We start from the raw sequence: 26,529 nt of genomic DNA on the forward strand, positions 1-26,529 counted from the left end.
TGTGGAGCATACCATTACTGATGCTCAGCCCAAACAGATTATCTGCTTTGCAGTTTTAGATGTGTATGTTAATGTTAGTAATACAAAGAGTTTTTCCAACCTAATGACAGTTTGTTCAGAATTTAACAGAAGATATGAATTGAATAATTATATTTTGAAGCAGTTTAAAAGACTTCTTGTATCCCTTCAGCCAATGTACTGTAAAATAATGGTAACAAAGAACTAGCTTTAACTGTTTTTCCCGGAGCATGGTTAGCAAAGCAGCTGCCCTGAGTCAGTTCCTGACCACTGCAGAACTAATTCTGAGTTCCTCACCTGCCTTAGTAAAGAAGATGTTTCCCTTGTCCGTCACAAATGCAACTGAGTGACTATAAACACATGTATTTGTTTTTATAATTATTTCATTCTCCAGAGTGATTAACAACATAAAAGTGTTGCCTCCATCATCAGAAAACCAGACCTGTGGAAAAGAAACTAGTGTAACTGTTGAACTGCTATCTGCATTCATAGTTTGCTCACAGAGTATTATAGAGACAGAATCTTTTTCAATTAACATTTGCTGGAAATAATCAAAGTAAACACCCCAGCCTCACAGTTATAAAAATGCAATACATTTTATTGCATACATACATAAGTATTACAGAAATATCAGGCTGTCCCAAAATCTACAACTTGATGTTTTAGAAAATAACCTCTATCTGGCAATACGTTTCCCTGTAACTAAAATTTGTTCATAATTAACTATAACTCACTTCTTGAGTATTTCCTCTCTCCCTCTCCCCCTGGAATTAAATGCCTATCCTTACTTAAGATGAGCAGTACCTCACCCCACAAAGTCATGCTTGATTTAAATGAGACTATTCACAGACTCTGTTCAGTGGTAGCAAGCACTGCAGAATGAGGCCCTGTGAGAAGTTATTTCTTCCCACAGTTAGAAAATGCATGACATTTTCTCATTTTGATCTTGCTTCTGCTGAAGTTGATAGGAGTTTTACAAAATTTCATCAAGAAGGATAGAACTGGACCTTTCATTCCTAAAAATCACCATTAAAGTTATACCTCACTTCCATATATATTCCCAGAGATGCACACCTGGCTTCCATAAACATAGAGAAAGTGACTTCCTGGGTGAAAAAACATTCCAAAAGGCAAAAACTTAGGGTCTGGAAACCAGAATACTGGAAATTTTGTTTGCCTGTTCAATTTGTGGTCTGTTATCTTGTACACCGAGACCAGTGCTTTATTCTAAAGAGAAAAAAATGTTAACTATAGGCAGGTAAAAATTTTGCACAGTCATTAAACCACTAGCTAGAGACTATCATAAGAGACAGAATGTACAGCATATTTAAGTGGTTATAAATTTATGTCTGGCAAGTGACAGTAATACACAGAACTTAGAGAGAGAAATCTGCACATTATTGTGTAACTGGACACAAATTTTTGCTTTTCATTGACTGGTCTCTCTAGACTCTAGGACTGGAAGGGACCTCGAGAGGTCATCGAGTCCAGTCCCCTGCCCTCATGGCAGGACCAAATACTGTCTAGACCTTCCCTGATAGACATTTATCTAACCTACTCTTAAATATCTCCAGAGATGGAGATTCCACAACCTCCCTAGGCAATTTATTCAGTGTTTAACTACCCTGACAGTTAGGAACTTTTTTCTAATGTCCAACCTAAATCTCCCTTGCTGCAGTTTAAGCCCATTGCTTCTTGTTCTATCATTGGAGGCTAAGGTGAACAAGTTTTCTCCCTCCTCCTGATGACACCCTTTTAGATACTTGAAAACTGATATCATGTCCCCTCTCAGTCTTCTCTTTTCCAAACTAAACAAACCCAATTCTTTCAGCCTTCCTTCATAGGTCATGTTCTCAAGACCTTTAATCATTCTTGTTGCTCTTCTCTGGACCCTCTCCAATTTCTCCACATCTTTCTTGAAATGCGGTGCTCAGAACTGGACACAATACTCCAGTTGAGGCCTAACCAGCGCAGAGTAGAGCAGAAGAATGACTTCTCGTGTCTTGTTTACAACACATCTGTTAATGCATCCCAGAATCACGTTTACTTTTTTTGCAACAGTATCACACTGTTGACTCATATTAGCTTGTGGTCCACTATGAGCCCTAGATCTCTTTCTGCCATACTCCTTCCTAGACAGTCTCTTCCCATTCTGTATGTGTGAAACTGATTGTTCCTTCCTAAGTGGAGCACTTTGCATTTATCTTTATTGAACTTCATCCTGTTTACCTCAGACCATTTCTCCAATTTGTCCAGATCATTTTGAATTTTGACCCTGTCCTCCAAAGCAGTTGCAATCCCTCCCAGTTTGGTATCATCTGCAAACTTAATAAGCGTACTTTCTATGCCAACATCTAAGTCATTGATGAAGATATTGAACAGAGCCAGTCCCAAAACAGACCCCTGCAGAACCCCACTTGTTATACCTTTCCAGCAGGATTGGGAGCCATTAATAACTACTCTCTGAGTATGGTTATCCAACCAGTTATGCACCCACCTTATAGTAGCCCCATCTAAATTGTATTTGCCTAGTTTATTGATAAGGATATCATGCGAGACCGTATCAAATGCCTTACTAAAGTCTAGGTGTACCACATCCACCGCTTCTCCCTTATCCACAAGGCTCGTTATCCTATCAAAGAAAGCTATCAGATTGGTTTGACACGATTTGTTCTTTACAAATCCATGCTGGTTATTCCCGATCACCTTATCACCTTCCAGGTGTTTGCAGATGATTTCTTTAATTACTTGCTCCATTACCTTCCCTGGCACAGAAGTTAAACTAACTGGTCTGTAGTTTCCTGGGTTGTTTTTATTTCCCTTTTTATAGATGAGCACTGTATTTGCCCTTTTCCAGTCTTCTGGAATCTCTCCCATCTCTCATGACTTTCCAAAGATAATAGGTAGAGGCTCAGATACCTCCTCTATTAACTCCTTGAGTATTCTAGGATGCATTTCATTGGGCCCTGGTGACTTACAGGCATCTAACTTTTCTAAGTGATTTTTAACTTGCTCTTTTTTTATTTTATCTTCTAAACCTACCCCCTTCCCATAAGCATTCACTATGTTAGACATTCCTTCAGACTTCTCAGTGAAGACCGAAACAAAGAAGTCATTAAGCATCTCTGCCATTTCCAAGTTTCCTGTTACTGTTTCTCCCTCCTCACTGAGCAGTGGGCCTACCCTGTCCTTGGTCTTCCTCTTGCTTCTAATGTATTGATAAAAAGTCTTCTTGTTTCCCTTTATTCCCATAGCTAGTTTGAGCTCATTTTGTGCCTTTGCCTTTCTAATCTTGCCTCTGCATTCCTGTGTTATTTGCCTATATTCATCCTTTGTAATCTGACCTAGTTTCCGTTTTTTATTTTGTAGGTCATGCAAGATCTCGTGGTTAAGCCAAGGTGGTCTTTTGCCACATTTTCTATCTTTCCTACCCATTGGAATAGCTTGCTTTTGGGCCCTTAATAGTGTCCCTTTGAAAAACTGCCAACTCTCCTCATTTGTTTTTCCCCTCAGTCTTGATTCCCATGGGACCTTACCTATCAGCTCTCAGAGCTTACCAGAATCCACCTTCCTGAAATCCATTGTCTCTATTTTGCTGTACTCCCTTCTACCCTTCCTTAGAATTGCAAACTCTATGATTTCATGATCACTTTCACCCAAGCTTCCTTCTACTTTCAAATTCTCAACAAGTTCCTCCCTATTTGTTAAAATCAAGTCTAGAACAGCTTCCCTCCAGTAGTTTTTTCAACCTTCTGAAATAAAAAGTCTGCAGTGCAGTCCAGGAACTTATTGGATAGTCTGTGCCCCGCGGTGTTATTTTCCCAACATATATCCGGATAGTTGAAGTCCCCCATCACCACCAAATCTTGGACTTTGGATGATTTTGTTAGTTGTTTAAAAAAAGCCTCATCCACCTCTTCCACCTTGTTAGGTAGCCTGTAGTAGACTCCTAGCATGACATCACCCTTGTTTTTTACCCCTTTTATCCTAACCCAGAGACTCTCAATACTTCTGTCTCCTATGTCCATCTCCACCTCAGTCCAAGTGTGTACATTTTTAATATATAAGGCAACCCCTCCTCCCTTTTTCCCCTGTCTATCCTTCCTGAGCAAACTATACCCATCCACACCAACATTGCAATCATGTGTATTATCCTACCAAGTTTCAGTGATGCCAACAATGTCATAGTTGTATTTATTTATTAGCACTTACAGTTCTTCCTGCTTATTACCCATACTTCTCGTATTTGTATGTAGGCATCTAAGATACTGGTTTGATCTTACCTCCCAGTTTTGCCCTGACCCTCCTTTCTCTCTGCCATTATAGCCCACGCTCCCTCTTGTTTCCGACCCATCTCCCAGGTCTTCATGTTCCCCACTTACCTGTGGGCTTTGCTCACCTGACCCCGTGGAACCTAGTTTAAAGCCCTCCTCACTAGGTTAGCCAGTCTGTGTGAAAATAGGGTCTCTGTGTGCAAATAGAAACATTCCCTAATTTCTAGTAATTGAAGGAAGAGGCTTTTGTGGCATTTAGAAAAGATGGAAAAGGGGTTGTGAATAAAGCAGAGGACTGAGAACCAGGAGAGCTGCATTTTGTTTCCAATTGTGCTACAAGACATCCTGGGAACTGCAATTAAATGTTTGATTTTCCTCATCAAAATATAGTTGCTCGTGAAGAGCCATTTGCACAGATAACCTTTTTTCAGTGCAAGGCACCTAAAGAAGGACCCATTTTATATACAGAAATAAAGGAGAAACATCCCATTACTACTTCACACTTCTGTAGCACATTCCATGCAAAGATTTCAAAAAGTACTTGCAAACACTAGGGTGAAGTTCATCCCTGTGCAGAAGTCCAACACCAAGCCAATGCACCACTTCCACCCAACACAGGCCTTGCTCTGGACTTCTGCACAGGGGAGAATGTCACTGTAGATTAATAATTTTTTATTATCTTCATTTTACAGATGGGAAAACTAATGCACAGAAAGGTGAATGACTTGCCCAAAAAGCAAACCAGTGCAAGAGTCAGGGATGGAACTCAGATCTCCTAAGTTTCAGTTCCCCTCCTCTAATACTCACTGATACTGTTTGGCATCCTTTATCCAAAAAACATTGTCTTGAACAGAACAACAGAATGGCATGGAAGGATGGGCAATTTAATTTAGATTATAAATTAAAGTGCAGATGTGCTAAGTGGTGGAAATTATGCCTGGGGTTCCATACTGTACCTGAACAGTTATAAGACCTATTCCAGTGTTCTGCTGATAGTCAATAAGAAATGCCACTACTCGTCTAGAAAGTGTCTTTCCACCATGAAATCTATGGGGCAAGCAACTGTACCATTCTGTATATGGATCATTACTATAGAAACAGGTAGATACCTAAGAGGAAGGAAATATGTGATTAGGAACTCAATGTGATGAAAGTTTGAATGGGTTTGTATGTAGTGTATCATAAGCTTGGTTTCAGAACAGAATGGAGGACTAGATCCTCAGCTGGTGTAAATTGGCTCAGCTCCATTGACTTCAATGAAATGCTTGTGAGCATGAGACTAACAAAACTGCACAAGCCTTCGCACAAATCCCTTCAGCAAGACCAAACTCAGTCTTATTCGGTTCCTGGGTTTCTTCTTTTGGGCAGAAATTGACAACTATCTAGAAGCCAACCTCTACGTTGGATTTGTGATATGGACAAATGGGAACTAGTAAGTAAGTGGAAATTAATGAGAATTTTCTTGGAGTATTAAGGAAGCAGCTCAAGTAAACAATTGCAACTTTAGGCCCTTTAAGCTGCAACTACATCCATGTAGACAGCCCTTTGTGCCCATATGGAGCCTAATTGACTTTAGTGGGATCCACATTGGTGCTGGGGCCACCAATGTTACCCAATGGAAGTATCAATGGGGTCATAGTATGAGCTAAATGGTATTGCATATTAATTTGGAAAGCAATTTTAAAGCTAGGAAACTAACTGGGAGACATATAGCGTGCCAACTTTTTACTAATGAGCTATGACATCAAGATTTTACATGTTCAGATAGAAAAATGACACAGAAATAGGAAGTTAAAAATATAGACTGATATCAGTGGGAATACTGTTGCATTAGTACTGCAGTTACGATCAACCAATGCAAACCTTACCTGGTTTACGGCATTACCATACCTGGCTTAATGTCTTATCTTTGTTGAATGAGAGACTAATGTAATCCACTAGGGAAAAAACAAAGGTATTATCTAAACACTGAAGTCAGCATGCAATAGCTGTAATATAAAAATATAAAAAGACCAGTATGGTTTCATCTTTATGGGACAGATTTCCCAGAATTGAGGCCAGTTCTTCAAAACAGCTCAGTACCCAACATGCTCAGCACTTTTGAAAATAAAGGCTTATATCAGCTCATATAATATATATATATCATATATATAAAAAATTTATACTCCCTCCTTCACATACACCAACTCTGTTCCTTATACAGAGAGAGAACCTGTACAAGCTGATTTGGGTTTCGGCAGGTTGGAAAGGGAACGATTGCCTCTGTGGTATGTGCCACATTTCATCCAACCCTACAGAGACTCTTCCCTGGGTTCTCTTTTGGGTTCCAGTTCTACCTGATTCTCCATCCCACCAGAGTTTAGGTCAGTTACATTGTGTCCTCCTCCACCATTTGAAAATCCCCTTCAGGGTTCGGTTCAAATAACACTTTTGGTTGAGGAAACTCCAAGAAGGCTGCTGGGAGTTTGGCTCAGCACTCGTGGAGAGACAGGAAGCCTTTAAGTGGCAGTCCCTCTTAAAGGGAGAATCCTCAGGAGGATTCTTCAAAATCTGTGAGTTTAAGGGTTAGAGCAGTAAAATAAAAAAAATATTTTTTAGATATGAAAAGTACTTTTTAGTCAAAGGATAACTGGAAAAGTCTAAAAATGAAAAAGTGAAAAGCTGTCTGTTGCAAAGCTAGAACCTCCTGCAGCTAAGCTGTCATTATACCAAGTGAGAACAGGAAACGGCTGAAAGATCAGAAAGCACTGTCAAAAAGGCACTTAGCTACATGGGGAACAATTTTAGGATAACTGTTTCTTTTATTTCCCCTTGATGAAGAGGCTTGGAGGGGAGGTGGATCTGCAAGAAGATATATGTACAGTAGAACCTCAGAGTTCCGAACACCTCAGGAAAGGAGGTTGTTTGTAAATCTGAAATGTTTGTAACTCTGAACAAAACATTATGGTTGTTCTTTCATTGACTTAATACAGCTTTGAAACTTTACAATGCAGAAGAAAAGTGCTGCTTTTAATGATCTTAATTTAAATGAAACAAGCACAGAAACAGTTTCCTTACCTTGTCAAATCTTTTTGTTTAACTTTCCTTTTTTTTTAACTTAGCAGTTTACGTTTATCACAGTACTGTACTGTATTACTTTTTTGTTGTTGTCTCTGCTGCTGCCTGATTACATACTTCCAGTTCCAAATGAGTTGTGTGGTTGACTGGTCAGTTTGTAACTCTGGTGTTCGTAACTCTGAAGTTCTACTGTATTCTGTTCCATACCTCCTACTTTAATCCTTTTTCCCCACTCCCCTCTCTTACACTAAAGTGGTCCACTAATCTGGGAAATTATAACCAATTAACAAACGAGTAAGGTAAATGACAAATTTGGGATATGTTCCCCTTGGAAGCTCTCAGTCACTGTGATCTCAATGACGACGGGGCACTGACAAACAGAGAGGATCCCCATATAGAGGGTTTTCTGTACTTGGATCCAAAGCCAGTCTTAAGGCATGCTCCATCATTAATAATCTGTACTTAATTTCCCTGTTTTTATGGAATCTTCCCTTAAAAAGCAGATTTTACACTTGCTGGGAATGTGAGAGTCTCCCAAGCAATGAATGCAGTGGGAATGCCTGTCACTAACAGGGATTGCTTGTTGACAAGAGAAGGACCTTTTACATCTCAGGGAGCCCAGCATCCCCAACAGAAGAAAAAGTTGTTCAAACCCCTCAATAGGGGAAAAATAAAAATAAAAGTGTGTATGTGTGTGTGCACATGTACATATTTTAAGAAAAAAGAAAAGAAAAAAGAGGAACATACATTCCAACTATCAGGTACTAAATCTACTATGACTAAGAACTAACTATAAAGCAAAAATATTAAATAAAAGAATGAGAACAGATACACAGTAAACAGGCACATACTAAACTCCATTTCTGGATGCAGGTGGGTGAGAAGGAACTGAGGACAGTTTTCCCATGCAGCCTTATATAGCCTTGGTATGGGGCACAAGGATATGTGGGCACATGCATGGGAGAACATGCACTGCTACCAAAAATCTCCCATCAAAGGTGCAGACACACATACGCACCTAAAATGGAACATCCACAGGGACACCACTCAAAGAAGAACCACAGCACTGCTACTGTTTTTTAGCATTTTTCATGAGTACATAAGTTGTGGGAGAATGGTTGTGGGATCAGCCCCTAAACTAAAGACACTTTATAGTTAAGGCTGGGATTTTCAGAAGATTCTAAGGGAGTTTGGTCCCAAATTCCATGGAAATTGAGTAGGATATGGGTGCCGAACTCCTGTGCAAACCCCAAGTTAAGTGATTAATGCGAACACAACTCAGTTCATAACTATGCTTTACTATTTTTTCCTTTTCTCCCTCCATTTCATAGATTTAAAAATGTTTACATCTGAACTTCTCACCTTCATAGCTCTCTGCATTAGCTAGACATTGCACATTATACCATACATTTGCGCTGAAATAATCATCCTATGAGAAACAGAGGGAAATATATAATTAAAATAATTGCATCCCTTTGTGATGTAATTTTTCTGTACATAAATAATGGCTTAGTTTGCATTAAAGAATCCTGCAAAGGCACTGGAGGGTGCAAGGAGGGTTGGACTTGATCAATTATATAGATAAGAATAAATACAGGTTGATGGGGAAAGAAGAGTCAGAGAATACAGCCACTTCCTGAATCTCCAAGTCAGGAATAAGCAAGGCCTGAACATAAAGCTGTTGGAGGTGTAATTTTTCAAACAACATGTGAAACTAAAGCCTTGATAAGTGGTAGTCATTAAAAAATCCCGTGATAATGCTACTCAGTGTCTACAGCCAAGTTCAAACCTGAGAAAGTAAATTGTGCGTGCCTACAATTCTCTCTGCTGTATTATTCTTAGTAGGCTGGCCTAACTTAAAATGTTTTTGTGAACTGTTAGGCAATTGTGGTGTTCTAACCCAGAAATTACAAATATTTCTGGTTTTTTTTAATATTAATTCACTTGTGTAAAGTGATCTCGTATTGTGAACACGTAAAGCAAACAGAAAATTAAGAAAACTGCTTTTCCAAGATTCTCACCCTTTCAAAGCCACAGAAGCTTGGTTTGGTGAACTAGGGAAAAAAAGAAAGCAAAAAATTAGTACAACTAGTATGTGATCATGTAATTAAAGATTATCATAATACATATGCACTAGGGGATGAAATTAAGGTTGCACACACACAGCCTTAATTTTGGTATTTACTAAATGTTGAATGCGTGACTTTGCAACCTTAATAATGTTCTTTTAGCATAGTTTTTTGCATATAATATACATATTAAAATCAATAGGGGAGGGTATTTCTTGGCAATTCATGAATATTAAGCATATTCAATTTCTCCAGCCAGTCATTAACAATCAAGAAATGCCTTTCCTATCAGTTATTAAATATGTTCATGATTAACAGAAATGATAGATGGGTTTGAGCTCCAGAGTTCAGATTCCAATTTGGTTTTGAATTTCTTCGAGTTATTGGGACATTTGAATCCATGGTTTTGATTCAGGCCTATCTCCAATATAAACTCATTGAAAATCACTGGTTATCCAGTCTGCAATAACAAGTTGTAGAAACATGTACAGTACAAATTATTTAAAAGTTAATAGGATTTGTTTTGACAACTTGTAATTAGGAGTTTTTAATTATATAAATATTTCAGTTACAGTCAGTCTAATTTTATTCTCATAGCTTCATTTTGTAAGTATATAGAAGCACATGGAGCCAAATTCTGTTCACAGCTACGCCCACACAGATCTCTGTTGATTAGCTCAGGTGTAAATAAGGGCAAAATTTGGCCAGTGACATGTACTTTGAGCTTTAAATAAGGTAAACTAGTAATCAAATCGGGCCAAATCCTTAAATCTTAATCCATAAATCCTTACTCAGACAAAATTACCATTTAGTGAGTGAGTATGACCCTCAGAACCTCCAACACCAATTGATAAAGGGTTTGCTGTTCTGTAACAGTAACTCCTATCAAACCTGATGCACTCACTACACCTAAAACACTGCTTTCATGGTATTAATCCATAAGTAGTGTCATTTAAGGTATTAAATGAAAGCCAGTGACACACTCTTCATTAATATCATTATGAAATGTATGTACTGACACTGTAAAAGGAGTTATGTATACATACTGAAAATATATTCTAAAGGCTGTAACAAGGCAGAGTTGACAAATGGGTTTTCTGCCAAATGAAGCATGCCTATTCACCTATCCTTGTCTCTGATGTAAATTAAGCACAGTGAAGCAAACACAGTGGAAGCTACATATACATTCCATGTCATCAGTGACCAGTGAAGTCAACAAGAAAGGAGCACACAGGAAATTAACAATGGGGAAGAAGTGTTTTATCTAGAGATGCACTTCAAAAGAATACACTTCAAAGGTTTACTGGACTGTATCTGGGGGAAAGGGACAGCTTTTTATCCACCACTGAGGGAGGAAGAAGGGCAGCACATTTTGCATTCATAAAAAGTAGATCCCAGCCATGCTTGGTGGTAGTGCTGGGAAGTTGTTTTAGATGAGAACCTACTTCAGACAAGGATTTGAGCCTGTTAACATTAAGTTTAGACTCTAAGAAGCATCTTATACTTCTGTTTCCAATATTCTTACTCTCTACTTATTTAAGTCTTTGAATCTCTGTTCTTTGTGAATAAACTGATTCTTGTTTTTATTATAAATACATCTCAGTGCTGTGTTATTAAGCAAAGTGTCAGCTGAATCAAATAAGCTGATGTGTACTGTATATAGCTCCCTTTGATGACAGCAAACCCGGTAATTTCTGAAAGCATCCAGTGATGGGGCTGAACACTGGAAGGGTTGCTTTTAGAGGGGCTGAGGATCTGGAGTCTACCTTTTGTACCTGCAAGGCAAAGTAAGGACTGGTAGAGCTCTAAGGAGATTGTTTGAGTAGCTAACAGACTGGTGGTGTCAGGGAGCAGACAAGCAATTCAGCACAAGCTTGTCTTTCTCACTGAGATAGGGATGTGGGTAACAAGGTGACTCTCAGTCCTGGACACCCTAAGAAAGCATCGTAGTGTGGAGTTAAAAACAGAAGAAGATTTCAGAATTTGGTCCACTGTTAGCAGTTAGGGACATAATGAAATAAGTTGCTTATAGAGAGTATATGTGTGCGACTAAAAAGATTGAGACTGCAAGTAAGAATTAATATCTTTCACTTCAGTGGAACTATTCACATGTTTAAAGTTAAGCGTGTGCTTAAGTGCTTTTCTGGATGAAGACCAGAAGGCTCAGCATCTTGCAGCATCAAATTCTAAGTGATCAACCAACCTTCCACTTACCACTAGTGCTGATCAAATGAATTGGCCTTGCCACGTTACTTGTGGCACAGCCAATCATTTGAAAAGATGGATCCAATCCTTTGGCAAAGCAACTCTGGTCAACACATCCATATATAGGTTTCAGAACATGTAAGTTAGCAAATCCATTGAAAACCCTGCTTTCAGACTAACAGAGTAAAGGAACTTCTTGTATGGATAGTTTAAATTAGATGACCCAAAAGATCTCTTCTGGCATTAAAGTTTATTAATATAATAAATAGTTAAAAGGAGCATGACTAAATGTGCTACATTTTTCACAAAACATTCTTACAATAAGATTACTCTACAAATTAACCATTATGCTATGGGACAGTTGTATTTCCTTGTTCTGAATTTTAACAATTCTGAATCTTCCTTTATTCCTAATTTCCTAATCTCATGTTAAAAGGCTAAGAAAAAGGTAATCCCGCTAGCCACACAAGTTAAAATCTCCCTTACTATATTTCCACAAGGATTTCTCCAAAAATAACTGCACAATTGTGCAAATTTTTATTTGTCTTAAGCTTTGCAAATATGGCTTTAAAAGTTACTTAATTTATAAACAAACTCACATACATTTAAAATCCTTCCAGTTGGATAGCGTAGATCTTGACTGATGAAAAGGCCCAATGTAGTGAGGATTATTAAACGATTATTCGTTAAGATTATATTCACAAGTGAAAGGCCAGCACAGTCTTATGGAAGAGAAAAAACAGCATTATGAATAATCACTGCTTTGTTTTGTGCATTCACAAATCTGTCATGACTGTAGTCTACACTCAAGCCAAAGAATCACTTAGCCATTTAGAACATTTGTGGGTATCATTACAAGTGCTCAGTTCCCCTCTGGATTCAGCATATGAAATAATGAGAGACATTTTTACAAATCATGTAGGTTTTAGAATTTGACACTAATGCCATTTAGCTGGCCAGCCTGAACCTGAAAATAAGGCCAAAAGGATAGGTAGAGTGGAATTAGGATTGTTTTTTTGCTGCTTCAGAATAGCTTCAAAAACCATATATCTTTCTTCCTATTGGAACTGATTATTCCTTTTGCCTTGCAGGTTATAGCATGGACCCTTTAAGAGCTTCCTAGGTCAGCTCAGCACTCACTCTGTACTTTAGTACTTCTCATCTTACAAAGCACTGAGAGATGTCCCTTTCCAGAGCACACTTTCCACTCCAGTTAGCTAGTAGGGACCACCGGGGCAACTCTGTAATGTCCTTTTCTCCTCTCTGACAGGGTTCAAAGCACTACCTGCGATATTTACCTTTTCTCTATTCTGGATTGAGAATGTGGTCCAGCAAGGGACCACAGAAATTAGTTTCTACTACTTGCCACTGATCTAAGCAGGCCTTCCTTCTCTATGCATGCCTGCTATGGATTTATAAATTTTGGTTTTATTATTATTTCTTAAGTTTTTTGATTTTGTTATTGACAATTACATACACATTATGCTATATTTTGATGTAATTCAAGATGATCTCTACTGACCTCAAGGGGAGCAAAAAATGTGGGCAGAAATGGGTCAGGGCATCTCATCACGGTTCTGTCAACACAAGTCTAAGTGAAGACTTGAGTCTCTCACATGACAGCGTAATGAATGTACCACCCAAGCAATCATGAACACTGCACTTGTTAAATTATTAAGAACAAGAAGGAATTACCATCGTCTAGGAGACTACACAGGCTGTTTGTCATATTGAACCACTGTGTTTCTCGAGATATAAATCCAGACCTGGTAACTCCTAAATAAATTCCTACAAATAAAAAAAAAGAAGAGGAAGATTGATGTAGCAATGAAAGGAAAAAAGGACAACCTAAAAGCAGGTGTCTCACAATTTGTAGAAGTATCTTCTGGTACAATCATATGAGGCCAAATCCTATACTCTTCACTCTGGAAAAACTCCCACTGACTTCATAGGACTAACTGCAGGGTTGGAAATGCTGTCTTCTATTGATCACTTCAATACAGAAACTTCAGTGTAACTTTTGAGTGAACGAGAACTGCGTAAGGACTTCAGAATTTGGCTACAGACATCAGAGGTGTTTGAAACTCCATTGTCTTTGGTTTTGAACCACTTTTTGGAACTTTTAACTTGAATTTTGGGTCTGAAACTCCAAAATCAAAAGTAAAGCTCAGTTGAAACTGCCAAGTTTTACCCATTTTCATACTGTGATTGGGAAACCACAATAAGGTTCAGATGTTGACTTTCCAAATCAATCAGTACCACATAGTTTTGATATGAAACCATAAATGAGACCCATATTTTATTTTGAAATTGAGACTAGAACTAATTTTAAGGATTTGCAGACTTTTTAGGAACACAAACTGAGCTGTGATTTTTATTTATTAAACGCTCAATGCACCTGACCAGATGAAGGTCCAGACTTACAGTGGTGCAGATTTCTTCCCTTATTTTAACTAAGAACATCTTGCTTTTGAGGGTTATTGTTGAAAGTTCAGGAACCATTTCAATGGAATGAGAGTAGTCAGTCAGCACAGAGATAAAAAAGGAAGAAGGAAATATGTATCTAACAAGAGTGAAAGATGTACACGTTGAGTTTGTCATGAATTATTGAAGTGCCTGGTCCCTTAAAAGCCAGTTTTACCATTCATTTTTATGGGATCAGGTTTTTCCTCAGCTGAGTTTGACCACTGTCAGTGTTTGTAATGAAAACTTGGAACAGCTACAATAAACATTTCAGTGGGAATTCCTATCAGGTGTCTCAGTCTGTATTTCAAGCACTGATGTTATGATTTCATTGAAATTAGTGACCGAGAAACTGCAAAAAGTTTCAGATAGTGTTTTTGTTACCCAAAACTCTGAAAACTAATGCGTAAATCTTAACAAAACAGGCTTTAGTGGAGTTCTAGTAGATCATCTGGCTCTGAAATTTTGTGACATTAATGAATGTGGTCATGAGATTTCCTTTTCCTGTCCTGGCCAAAAAGCAGGAAGGGCAGAGGAGTATGGAAAGTTTTAAAAAGAAAAAAAATTGCAAAGAAATTGTAGATTTGGTTTAGTTTTAGTTTTGGGAGAAGTTTCAGGCTTTGCTACCTCATGAAATAAAAAGTTATTACCCTACAATAGCTGGCTCTTCAAGATGTGTTGTCCATATATATTCCACTTTTTGAGTGCATGCATCAGCTGCACTCTAGATAGATTCTTTTGACCAGCATTGTCTGTTGGAGGTCTATGCCCTATATATCCTTATGCCTCTGATTGAAGAGAGGCATTGCCCCAACTACCCCCTCAGATTCTTTGCCCCATGAAATCTTGATGTTAACAGATTCTATAGCACCGAGTATGGGGGAGAGGTTGAGTCAGATTATGGAATGTATTTAGTCTAATCTATATATAGGGACATGTATTGAAGAACCACAGCTACTGTAGGGTAAGCAATTGTTTCTCCTTTGTTGCTTGTGTATATACAGTATATATTTCACTGTTAGTGAAATTATAGGAGGTAAGTACTCAGAGTCTACCTAAATGATGACCATAGGACAGCTCTGCCAAACTGAGCATCAGGTCTGGATGCTCCATGACAGAACAGAGTTGGATGAATATGGGAACTAAAGGCCATGCTTATTACTCTATAAAGTCTATGATTGGTTTATTTCTCAGAGAGGCAACAGAAGTTGCTTGTGCTCTCATAGAGTGGGCTATGACTCTTAATGGTGGGATTACAGAAGCCAACTCATAGCTTGATACAGTTTGAGAGTCTTGGAGTAGAAAAGACCTGGTCCTTAACCCTATCTCTATATGCTATGAATAGTCTGGGGATGCTCTGAGTGGCCTAGTTTTATCTGTGTGTAATAAGAGGCTGTCTAATGTATGCAGCATTCCCTCACCTTTTTTTCAAACGTGGATGGAAAAAAACTACCTGAAAGGGGGTTCCAAAGAGGATGGCTCTAGATTGTTCTCAGTGGTAGCAGGTGACAGAACAAGGAGTAATGGTCTCAAGTTGCAGTGGGGGAGGTTTGGGTTGGATATTAGGAAAAACTTGTTCACTAGGAGGGTGGTGAAGCACTGGAATGGGTTACCTAGGGAGGTGGTGGAATCTTCTTCCTTAGAGGTTTTTAAGGTCAGGCTTGACAAAGCCCTGGCTGGGATGATTTAGTTGGGGATTGGTCCTGCTTTGAGCACCGGGTTGGATTAGATGACTGCCTGAGGTCCCTTCCAACCCTGATATTCTATGATTTTATGAAGGTGCAGGAAGCGATGTGGCCAAGCAGTCTGAGACAAGTTCTTACTGATGTCCTGGGGTGAACTCTTAGATGGAACATAGGTCTAAAATGGCTTGGAATCTCTGATGGTAGATAAGCCACCACTGTTGTGGAGTAGAGACTGGCTCTTATGAGGTCTATGTTTTTTTCAGTCACTATTGATTTGTCTTTGTTTATTTCCAGTCCAAAGAGAGATGCAGTTTGCTGAATGGAGCCCACAACTTGCTGCTATAATTTCCCATGAATAAGCCAATCATCCAGCTATGGGAACACTTGAACTGATAGATTTCTGAGGGAAGCTGCCACTACCATGAGGCACTCTGTGCAAACTGGTTGCTGCTGACATGATGAATGGAATACTCTCCCAGGGGAATTTCTCCCAGGGGTAAATGTTCCTGAATACCTTGACCGTAGCAATTTAGCTGATGAAGGCTCTCTACTGTCCTCTGAGCTAGAAGAGGAAAAAGAATACTCCTCTTTAAGAGGAGAGGCAGTACGAGTAGGCTTGCATGGAGCCACCATAGAATGTGTTTTAGTTCACAGAGAATGCACTCGGTACCATAGTTGAGACAGTGGCCAGTACTGGCAGAGGTGACTTTACCACTGGTAACAGGGGAGATTCTGCTACTGAGGAGACTGATAGGTCTTTGGATGCTATGTAAATCTTTGGTACTAAATATGACAATGCCTATGATAAGCAAGCTGCCATTACCAGTACTGGGGTAGAGGCTACTGGAAGAGTCAGTACTGGGGATATCAGTACCAGATTCCTTGGCACTGAGGTGTCATTATCAGGTGATCTCTTCAGCACCAAAGATGAAGGTCCTGAGATAAAGTGACTGGTGCCTGAATGAGCACTGGTTGAACCTTTTTTGTCTCATGAGCTACCCTTGGTCTCTGATGCTCAAGAAGATTAATGGGCCTTAGAAGTAGAAGGACACAGAGAAGGAGATCTGTTTTTTTCCTCTAAAAGCTCCTTCTTCCCACTGCCATCCAATGTTTTACTAGAGGAGAAGAACAAATCCTTCAGCACAAGAACATCAGAGACACAAGTGGCAGAGGCAGCAAGAGCACATTCAGATGAGAGTGCTCAAATATTTCTGTTCCTGGAAACCCAGGATCCATGATCAGAGGAAGGATGCATCAATCTCTCCATCAGAAAAAGTTTTAGCTGAGCTTTCCTGGCTCTTTGGTTGTCTTTGAACGTGACTTACAGCTGACACATCTCTCCCGTGATGTGCCCTTCCCTTAGACACAATAGCATCTAGGATGTCCATAGTTTAAAGGCACTATGGCCTTATACAAAGGGAAATTCTTAAAGCCTGGGTTTATGATCATACAAAGTGACTGAACTCAGTGTTGAAAGTACCTCCCTCAAGCAAAATAAAACTAGTTTCCTCACAAAGAGATGAAAGGAAATGCTATTAAAAAAGACAAAAACTATACTAATCACTAAGTATGTGTTATCAGACTACCTACGACTGTTTGCATATGCAGAAAAAGGCTACACAACTCAAAAAAAGCTCAGACACTGCAAGTTCTGACTGACTTGTAGCCACATATGGTGAGAAGGAACAGAGGGGTGGAACAACTCTTTATGCCCTCAGTTGGAGGCATGAAGACACATAGGGTGCAAGTGCGGCCTCAACAGACACTGCTGAGCAAAAAAATTCATCTTGACAACCAACACTTGAATATATGGAGGATACTTGCTAGAGGATTCTCTGCACCTTGAGGTCTTTAAACCATGATGTGAGGACTTCAATAACTCAGACATAGGTTAGGGGTTTGTTACAGGAGCGGGTAGGTGATATTCTGTGGCCTGCGTTGTGTAGGAGGTCACACTAGATGACCATAATGGTCCCTTCTTACTTTAAAGTCTATAAGTCTATGAGTCTATATGTGGACAAGCAAGTGCAAAACCACCTCTCATCTCCTACAGCTTGTGAGACTACCTCTTTTCATGCTTCTTCCTATGCCTGAAACAGATTCCCTGATCTAGTATGCCTTGCAAATTCACTTTCCTCCAAATCCCTGTTCAAAATGCATTTATTTCAGCAAGGCTTTCACTCATCCCTGCTCTCAGACCTTTCTCCATAATCCTTTCATTTATTCTATATTATGATTTGACCACCATGGACTGAATCTTGAAGTCTCTGCTCAGTCAAAACTCCCATGTATGCCAAAAGGAGTTTGATTTGAGTAAAAATGGAGTAAAAAGTGAGTAGTAACTTCAGGATTCAGGCCAATATGTATGGTGCTATATAAATAGAAAATAAATAAAACCATTTTGCCCATCTCTAAAATGGATTAACATTTGGTTTGGTAGCTCTTCCCATGATGGTGTGACAGACCAGATTACCCATAAACTCTGCTGCTTTTTCCAACAGATATAGCTAAACAATAGTAAGTTACTGAATATCTCTATCTTTACTTTGGTTTTTGTTTTACAAGATTACTGTTAAGCAAGTTTGTGCTGGTTTTACTTTTCAGCATTTCCTACATCTACCGTTAGATGGCAGTGCTCACTTTTATTTGCATCTCAGGCCTAGTCTGTCTGAGATATTAAAGCCAGTTTCACCATACTGTACAACAGAGTATAAGCCTGGGTCTACACGGGGCGGGGGTGGTGGTAGTGGAATCGATCTAAGTTACGCAACTTCAGCTATGTAAATAACATAGCTGAAGTTGACATACTTAGATCTACTTACTGTGGTGTCTTTACCATGGTGAGTCAACTACTGCCACTCCCCTGTTGACTCTACCTGCGCCTCTCGCAGTGCTGGAGTCCAGGAGTCAATGGGAGAGAGCTCCGCGGTCGATTTATCACATCTAGACTAGACGCAATAAATCCATCCCCACTGGACTGATCACTTCCCACTGATCCAGCAGGTAGTGTAGACATACCCTCAGAGTGATTTTCTAAATGTGATCAAGTTTATCAGGACCAAAAGACACCTAATAATAGAAGGCTATACTAAAAATCAATCAATGGTCCATCCTCCAGCAGGGGTTCATTGCTGGCTTCTTCAGGGGAAGGTTTAAAACCTTCATAATTCAACTAAGGGTGCAACACTATCCTATTGGGAATTATTTTCCTGAACCCAAATGATGATCAGAATATATCTGAAAGCATGATATATTAGACGGGCTGCTGGACTGGGAGACAACTTTGGTTTTATTTCCAACTCTACCATCAACTTGATAAGTGATTGTGGTCAAGTTACATCACTCCTCAGTGCCTCAGATCATTTTTACAGCCTGGAATCTGAGGCACTGAGACCCATAAAGTTATTTATGTGTTGTGTAAAAAAGCATGTCATAGAATGTCCTCTTCTGGGAATGAGCAAAACAGAAGTGCCCAGTTAAGACTTTTCTATACCATTCATTAGGTCAGGTGACAATCCTATTTCATTCTTTCTCCTCTAAACAGTGCTGGCCTTTAAATCTCTCTGAATGTCTCAGATAATTTCAGTTGCTTTTTTCCAGACCTCTTCTCTTTCTGCTTTGCCATTTTGAAATGAAGGTTTGCACCCCTAAATTCAACAGTCAAAGTGAGCAGGTATCATTGATTTGCATAACAGAAATATAGTTTTTTGGAAGGTTTCTTTTTTCACCTTTTGGCTGTGATTGCACACTAGGCCAGACAATGTCACTGAACTGTCTAATTTTGGAAGGGAGGGTACAGATGTTTACATAAGATAATGCAAGAGGTTCTATTTATTTTAGAACCAGGGAGAGTATGTGAATAGTACAAACTGTTTGATCCAACTTACGTTGCCTTGCACTGGTCTACAGATTTATGGTGAATATATTCAAACTCACAGATACACAACTTACCATGTACTGTATCGTTGCATATAAGAGCAATTACTGCCACATCATTAGCGCAGGGGCATTTTGACACTGTGATATTTATTACATCGGGTATTAGAGCATCAATTTCAGTAGAGTTTATTGGTTTGCCAAGGTGCCACTGAAGAAGAGGCTCTGCAGAAGAAACAAGTCTAGATGTTTAAAATATACAAAGCATGAATACACTACATGTTTATTTAACCATCCTTACCACTTGTCCTATATATTTCATGGATAAACAGAAGACAAATATAATTGGTTATAAGAGACTGAACCTAAAGTGGCTTCACATCTGGAGTGCAATAGAGAAATAACGTGCATGTGGACGAGCGCATATGTAAGGGCTTGCCTACACTACAGATGCTACAGTGGTACAGCTCCAGCACTGCAGCTATGCTGCTGTAGCATAGACAGTTGTTACAGTGTTGCAGAAGGGATTTTCCCCCTCACCAGAGTAAATCCACCCCTATGAGAGGCGGTAGCCAGGTTGATGGAAGAATTCATTCATTGACCTAGCAGTATCTATACCGGGGCTTAAGTTCAGCTTAACTATGTCTCTCACGGGTGTTAAACATTTTTAATGTTTTAGGTGTAGACCAGGCCTAAGATGAAGGATGCCACTGAAATATAAAACATGTTAATCACATGGAAAAGAAAGTGCAATGGCAAAAAGTACTTGCATGCAGCTTAGTGAAGAATGCATATCCTGCTGCTTAAAATAAAATTATGCACACAACAATTTAAAAGAACATTATTGAGATTGCAAAGTCAAGAACTCAAGAGTTAAGAAGTACCAGAATTAAGGTTGCCCATACAACTTTATTTTAGCCCCTTTGTGCCTATGCATTATGACATAGTCTTTAATTGAATGCTCACATACTATTTTTTCCCACACCTGGTTTCAGTCTCCTTTCTCAGCCAATACCAGTTCCCCCTTTTCTCACCCCACAATTTCTTGACCCCACAGCTTTCTTACCACAGCTTTCTTACCCAGCCAGGCCCAATTGTCCCCTCTTGACTCCTCATCCAATCTGTCTCCCCAACCCTACATAGGCTCTTAGTTCTAGTCTCCATCTCGGGATTCTTCATCCAAACTGTTGCTCCTCATCTCAGTCTCCATCTAGCCAATCTCATTTCTCTCCCTATATCCAACTCCTTGCCAGAACTCTATCCTCCTTCCTCAATCCCTCTTCTTCCCCCACTCATTCCTACTCCCAGTCTCCCCTTCCCCCAGCTTCTTGTCCAACTTCAGTATACTTCTACCTCAGCCAAATGGCTCCCAGCCTCCCCTCCTGTTTCCCTCACTGGCTCCCAGTCTCATTCCTCCAATTACCATTCCTAGTCTCCTTGCCCAATCAGTCCTCCCCTTCCCTCACAAAAGCTGATCTCCCCATCTTCTCTCTCAGTCAGTTCTAGTCTCCCCTTCTGACTCCTCCTCAGTTTCTTGCCCCTCTTCAACTCCAGTCTCTCCAGACTTCCTGTCCAATTTATTCCTTTCCCTCCCCCTGCTCTAGATTTTGTCCCCTTCGCATTCAGATCAGATGGCTTCTTCCCCCACACTATCTGGGTGCAGGTGGCAGGTGTTCCTGAGAGCACAGGAGAGACAAGCTCTGAAAACTCACTTACATTGCATAGCCCCACCCAGGACTGGAACAGAGAGTCCTTCTGAGCTTCTGAACTGAGGCATACTCATTTACTCTGACGGGATGGTGTATGTACAGTGTGTTCAGCACTAGGAGCTGTGAGGGGATGGCACATGCTCAGGGAGGATGGAATCTCTAGATCTGAACTGTTAAAAGTCCAGAAATCTCTACTGAGTATGTGCAAACTGTGATTTTTCAAAGGTTTATAACTTGGTGTGACAGGATACTATCAGCATCACCCTGATTATTGACATTACAGAAGCCTAGCTGAGGGCAATTACACACTTTCTGGGGATTGTGAGCACCTGGCTGACAATCACTGAGCTAACAAGGTTACTGGGGGAGAATATAAGGGGATGATCAGGAAGCAAGGGGAACTCAACAGCAGTGCAAGAGGAGATCAGCTCAGAAGGAAACTCAGAGGGTGAGCCAGGGCTGAGGTGTGAGGGCTATGGGGAAGCTGGTTCTTGCTATTAGCCTGTGTTGTATATTCTTGTGAAGAAAGAGGGAAATAAATTCATGCCTTGGTGAAAGATAAATGGCATGGTGTACATTTGAGATTATGAACCATCTGAACTGGCCAGGTAGTGAGGTTCACCAGGTAGTTATGGAGGCATCCTGTGACACTTGGCCAAATTAGAGTAGATTTTCAAAGGGTCAGGAAAAAGCACAAAGGGTTGGCCTAACAGAAAGGCTACTCCCTTGTCAAATTTTAAGTCTCTGTTCCAAAACAGGGGGGCTTTTAGATAATCTCAAAGTATTTTTAAGGGGGGGGGGGGAATATATTTTCCTCTTAGCCTCATTCTTGGAAACTGCTGAAATTAAAAAAAAAAAAAAAATCAGCCTGAGGCAGACACCAGGCATAGAAAACTTCAGCTTAAACCACTGAAATTTCTCGAAGTTCTAAGCAACTGAAAACAGGAGATTTTTAATGGGAAGTATGGGCAACCTTAATTAGGCAGTGTTGCCAGCCTCTTCAATAATAGCCATGTTACAAGACAATAGACTTGATAAAGAAATTAGGAAGGCTCTTTAGCCTGCTCTACAGAAGGGACATAGTTTTCTAATGAAATTAACTGAAAAAGGTGCACTGATCATCTTGTTATATCTTTCTACAGACAGAACTTTTTAGATGAACTCTGTCCTGTACTGATGTTGTACAATAAGTATATGAATATGATTAAGGCATTTTAGCATGTGTAGAATAAATTGATTTTTTTAAAGATTTTTTCAATTTTTCCCTAATGGTGTCACTACAGGGCAGAGTTAAGGTTACTTGTGTGCCTTAGCAGTATGTTTCCATAGCTTAAAATGTTTAGATTTAAGTGTAAGCTTAACTCAGACTAATATCATCCTTAACTCCATTTTTACAGGGTCCTTTTTTTTTTTTTTTCAGAATTCTACATGATTCTCTTTCTAAATGTATCTTACCTCTAAAAACATCTAGTAGTGTTCCTTCAGTAGTAAACATGTTTAATCTATGATGCATGGTGAATCTTACAAACCATTCCTCTATTGGAGCAATATCTGGTTGAACATAAAGTGAATACAAATGGACAGCATTTAGAGTCTTCTCAAAACACAACAGAAAAGTGTTTCGCAAAGAAGGTTTTTTTCATTCTTCAGTCTGCCTTCATACAAGGATTTTCTCATAACTTGAAGCCACCCAAACTGAATAACTTCCCATAATATTTCTGTTTATAAAAAGAAACCAAAGGGATAGCTCAGTGGTTTGAGCATTGGCCTGCTAAACTCAGAGTTATGAGCTCAATCCTTGAGGGGGCCATTTAGGGAACTGGGGTAAAAATCTGTCTGGGATTTGATCCTGCTTTGAGCAGGGGGTTGGACTAGATGATAAGGTCCCTTCCATCCCTGATATTCTATGATTATCCTTGATTCTATGAATTCTGAAGCCTTATTTAGCAAAAACACTCATTGAAATCAATGGGAAGGTGTCTTAAATAAGTGCTGAATAAAATTGAGTGAAGTGCATCAGGATCTGGCCCAAAGACTATTCATTTATGTGGCTTCTTTTCTCAACATTTCACGTAGCAAGATGACACAATACAGAGAATATATAAGGTAAAGTATATTTGGATTTTTAAAAAGATAAAGATACAGTGTGTCACTGACTCCTAATCAAAGTATTTATCTGCATTGTCTTAGATACGAACACTGTCACACAGAAAGAAAGAGCTGTAGGACCACTAACTAGGCAACTGCTAATATAGCTGTGGATCTATCTAGTCTGACATGGGTTTATTTAACATCTTTAAATAAGTGGAAGTGGGAGTAACCAAATAATGAATTAACAGATTATATTACACTAGGAGGAACTGTGAACACCAGTGATAGCAGAGAAATGTTCCTAGATATGTTAGAAAGGAGGACAGAACATAACAAAGATTCAGATTGGGAAAGTGAAAACCAATACAGAGGAGGAAAAACAATATGAAAAACAGATACACAAGGCAGGCAATGAATATGGAAAGCAGTAACACTATAAGAAACAGAGGTGATAGTGGGAAAATAAACTGGGGTTTCCAATGCAATATGCCAGTGTAATTTTGTCTAAGAAGTCATGGAATCTCAACCAGGGAGAAGATAGTCATTGGCAAAGGTTATTCAAAAACAGGTGCCTAATTTTAGGCACCTAAATAACTCTAGCCTGATTTGTTAAGTGATGAGCACCTTCAGCTATCACTGAAATTCATTCAGAATTGCATAACTTAATATCAAAAAGATATTAACAAATTAAATGAAGGTAAAGAAAAATAAAAATTACTAGATTTGTAAGGGAAGATTAACAAGGCTAACTATTTACAGAATGGGGCAGAGATTACTATATGGGGACATGATCTACAAGTATATGATGGGGGCCAAGAATGAAAAGGACTTACATAGGATGGTACAAAGTAGCGGCATAGCTAGGACAGAAAACCTGTGTGGGTCCTGGATTTTGGGTGGGCGGGCAATGATGGGAGGATGATGGGAGGGGGACAGGAAGGACCAGAGGGGCACAGGATGGATTCCATGCCCTGGAGAGGCGGGGCGGGAGGGCTAGTTAGCATGAAAGGGAGGGACCACAGAAGGAATCCAGTGACCTGGCTAGGGGGGCAGGAGGGATGGGAGATTCTGCCTCGCCCCACTCCCTTTCCCACTCAGCAAGCACCTGGAGTGCACAGGCTGTGGGGTGAGCCCATAGGGTGTGGGCGGGGCCCACTCGGGCTCACGTTCCGCCCACCCCTCCCGATCCTGGCTCAGTGTTATGTCCTCCTCCTGCTGGCATCATGAGCTACTGTCCCAGTCTCTGGCCCCAGTGCTAGCCCCCACCCCCTAGGCAAAGAGCAGGTAAACCTAGTAGTAATGGGATGAAATTAAGAAGAGAAAAGCTTCAGTTGAAGTTGAGGGAGAACATGGTGACAGTGATATGTATGTAACTAAAAATATAGCTTTTACCTGTATTATATGTAATATTTCTTCTGGGGATATCAATAGTCCAGGTAGACTGACTTTCTTCCTTTCATTAAAAAAAATCAGTTAAATATTTTATTTCTCTAGGATTCTAAGTCACATGTTTTATTTTTCCCTTTTTCCCATTATTTTTAAAGGGTGTCAAAGCTTTGGGTTAAATCATCTGTGATGAAATGGAAGCACTGCAATCACACAAGCTGCTGTTAGATTCTCTCTTTTATGGTACTTATTCATTACAATCCACACTTTATGTGTGGATGATGGATAAAACTCATTGAAAAGAATAAGCATGATTCCATTCCTCACTGTGAAGCCATGGCAGAGTGCACTTGGCCCAATGAGTAATTACCCAGGGTTCCAGATGGGCTTGTAAAGCCCATGCTGAAGCATGTGCTGCTATGGCTAACCTGCTCCAGTACCCAAGTTAGCAAGATTAAAACTAGCTCAGGTATGTCAGCTCAAGCTGCAGTCACCTCCTGGGGTCACAGTATAGTGGTACAACTTGTGTGTGTAGATGAGGCCTCATTTAAAGCTCTGGGGATAGCTTGAATAGGTAGCCACAGCAGAACCAGCATTCAGATCTGATTCAACACTGCTGAAATTTCAGATATTCTCATCAATAGATGTCCCAAAATGGAAGAAATAAGATTGTGTCATACTTATTCTGGGCTGTAAGCCACTATTCTGAAATGCCTGCAAAGCCTGAACAAAGTGTGGGGAAGAAGGGTGGCATCTGGAACCTGAATTTCTGTTTCTTCTGGGCTTAATGCTTTAATTCCTACCTGTCACAAAAATGGTGCAGTCAGAATAGTTTGAAACATTGAAAGGTTGCAGCACTTCCTTTCTCTGTGCAGATAAGGCTCTGGCATTCCATCCAGATCCCAATCCAGTGCATTTCCTTCTCAACTGGTTTGCAGCTTGCCAGTCTTTTGACTTGCTGGCCTGTAGCTAGCTCTCCTAGGTTCTCCTGAATGCTGCTTTGCCTCCTGTTCCTCTCCCCATGCCTCCCTATTTGCTGCCACTTCTCTCCACCTACCTCTCACACTCCATTCCTTACTTCTCCAAATTCCACACCTCATAGCTCAGAAATAGCCCAAGCCACCACTCCTGACCTGATTGCTCAGTTGCTACTACCGTTTCTCCCCGCTTCATTGCTGAACTATAAAAAAGACTCAGGAATGAAGGAGTTACACTGGACTAAACCTTATTTAAGTGTAGTTCTTCTATATTTCTATCTACTTCTGACAGAAATGCAAAGGTAATCCAACAGCCTGGCAGGAAGGAAAAAGGGTTAAACGAGAGGAACTGGCTAAAATTGCTTTTCTACACTGTCCAGTGCTTGCCAAATTACTGTTTATCAAACATGTATTGAAAAAGAACAAAATGTTACCAGCTTCATTCTGAAGTAGAAGATCCCAGAATAGGTACTGTTGAAGATCTCAATGGTGGGAGCAAGCCCTGATGAGGTATATAGCAGAAGAAGCTTTTTTCTGTTCTCCAAAGTATCCTCCTCATTTACATTATATAAATGACAGCTGATTTTCTTTGAGGAGGAAAAAAACCCACAAACTGTTAGCAGAGGAATACCTTTCTTCCCCCAACATGCTTCAGTTACCAAAATTATCAACCACTCAACAGGCCAATTTAGGTGGATTTATTAGTGGGATTTGATTGC

At 39.8% G+C, this 26,529-nt stretch overlaps 1 protein-coding gene across 1 annotated transcript in view; it reads right to left on the bottom strand.

Moving 5' to 3' along the window:
* The window catches only part of CATSPERB (cation channel sperm associated auxiliary subunit beta), a 95,962-nt gene that overhangs the window by 65,355 nt on the left and 4,078 nt on the right, over positions 1-26,529 (bottom strand). Inside the window, exons 3-14 of the mRNA XM_050956007.1 lie at positions 26,245-26,397; positions 24,840-24,900; positions 22,812-22,907; positions 19,723-19,872; positions 13,319-13,411; positions 12,227-12,345; positions 9,371-9,403; positions 8,712-8,778; positions 6,183-6,229; positions 5,249-5,401; positions 1,093-1,245; positions 316-460 (exon numbers count right to left, since the gene is read on the bottom strand). Coding sequence (XP_050811964.1) covers positions 316-460; positions 1,093-1,245; positions 5,249-5,401; positions 6,183-6,229; positions 8,712-8,778; positions 9,371-9,403; positions 12,227-12,345; positions 13,319-13,411; positions 19,723-19,872; positions 22,812-22,907; positions 24,840-24,900; positions 26,245-26,397 — 1,270 coding nt within the window. The remainder of the gene's footprint in view (positions 1-315; positions 461-1,092; positions 1,246-5,248; positions 5,402-6,182; positions 6,230-8,711; positions 8,779-9,370; positions 9,404-12,226; positions 12,346-13,318; positions 13,412-19,722; positions 19,873-22,811; positions 22,908-24,839; positions 24,901-26,244; positions 26,398-26,529) is intronic.

This window comes from Gopherus flavomarginatus, chromosome 5, assembly GCF_025201925.1.
Source record: "Gopherus flavomarginatus isolate rGopFla2 chromosome 5, rGopFla2.mat.asm, whole genome shotgun sequence".
In the NCBI taxonomy this organism is placed as follows: Eukaryota; Metazoa; Chordata; order Testudines; family Testudinidae; genus Gopherus; species Gopherus flavomarginatus.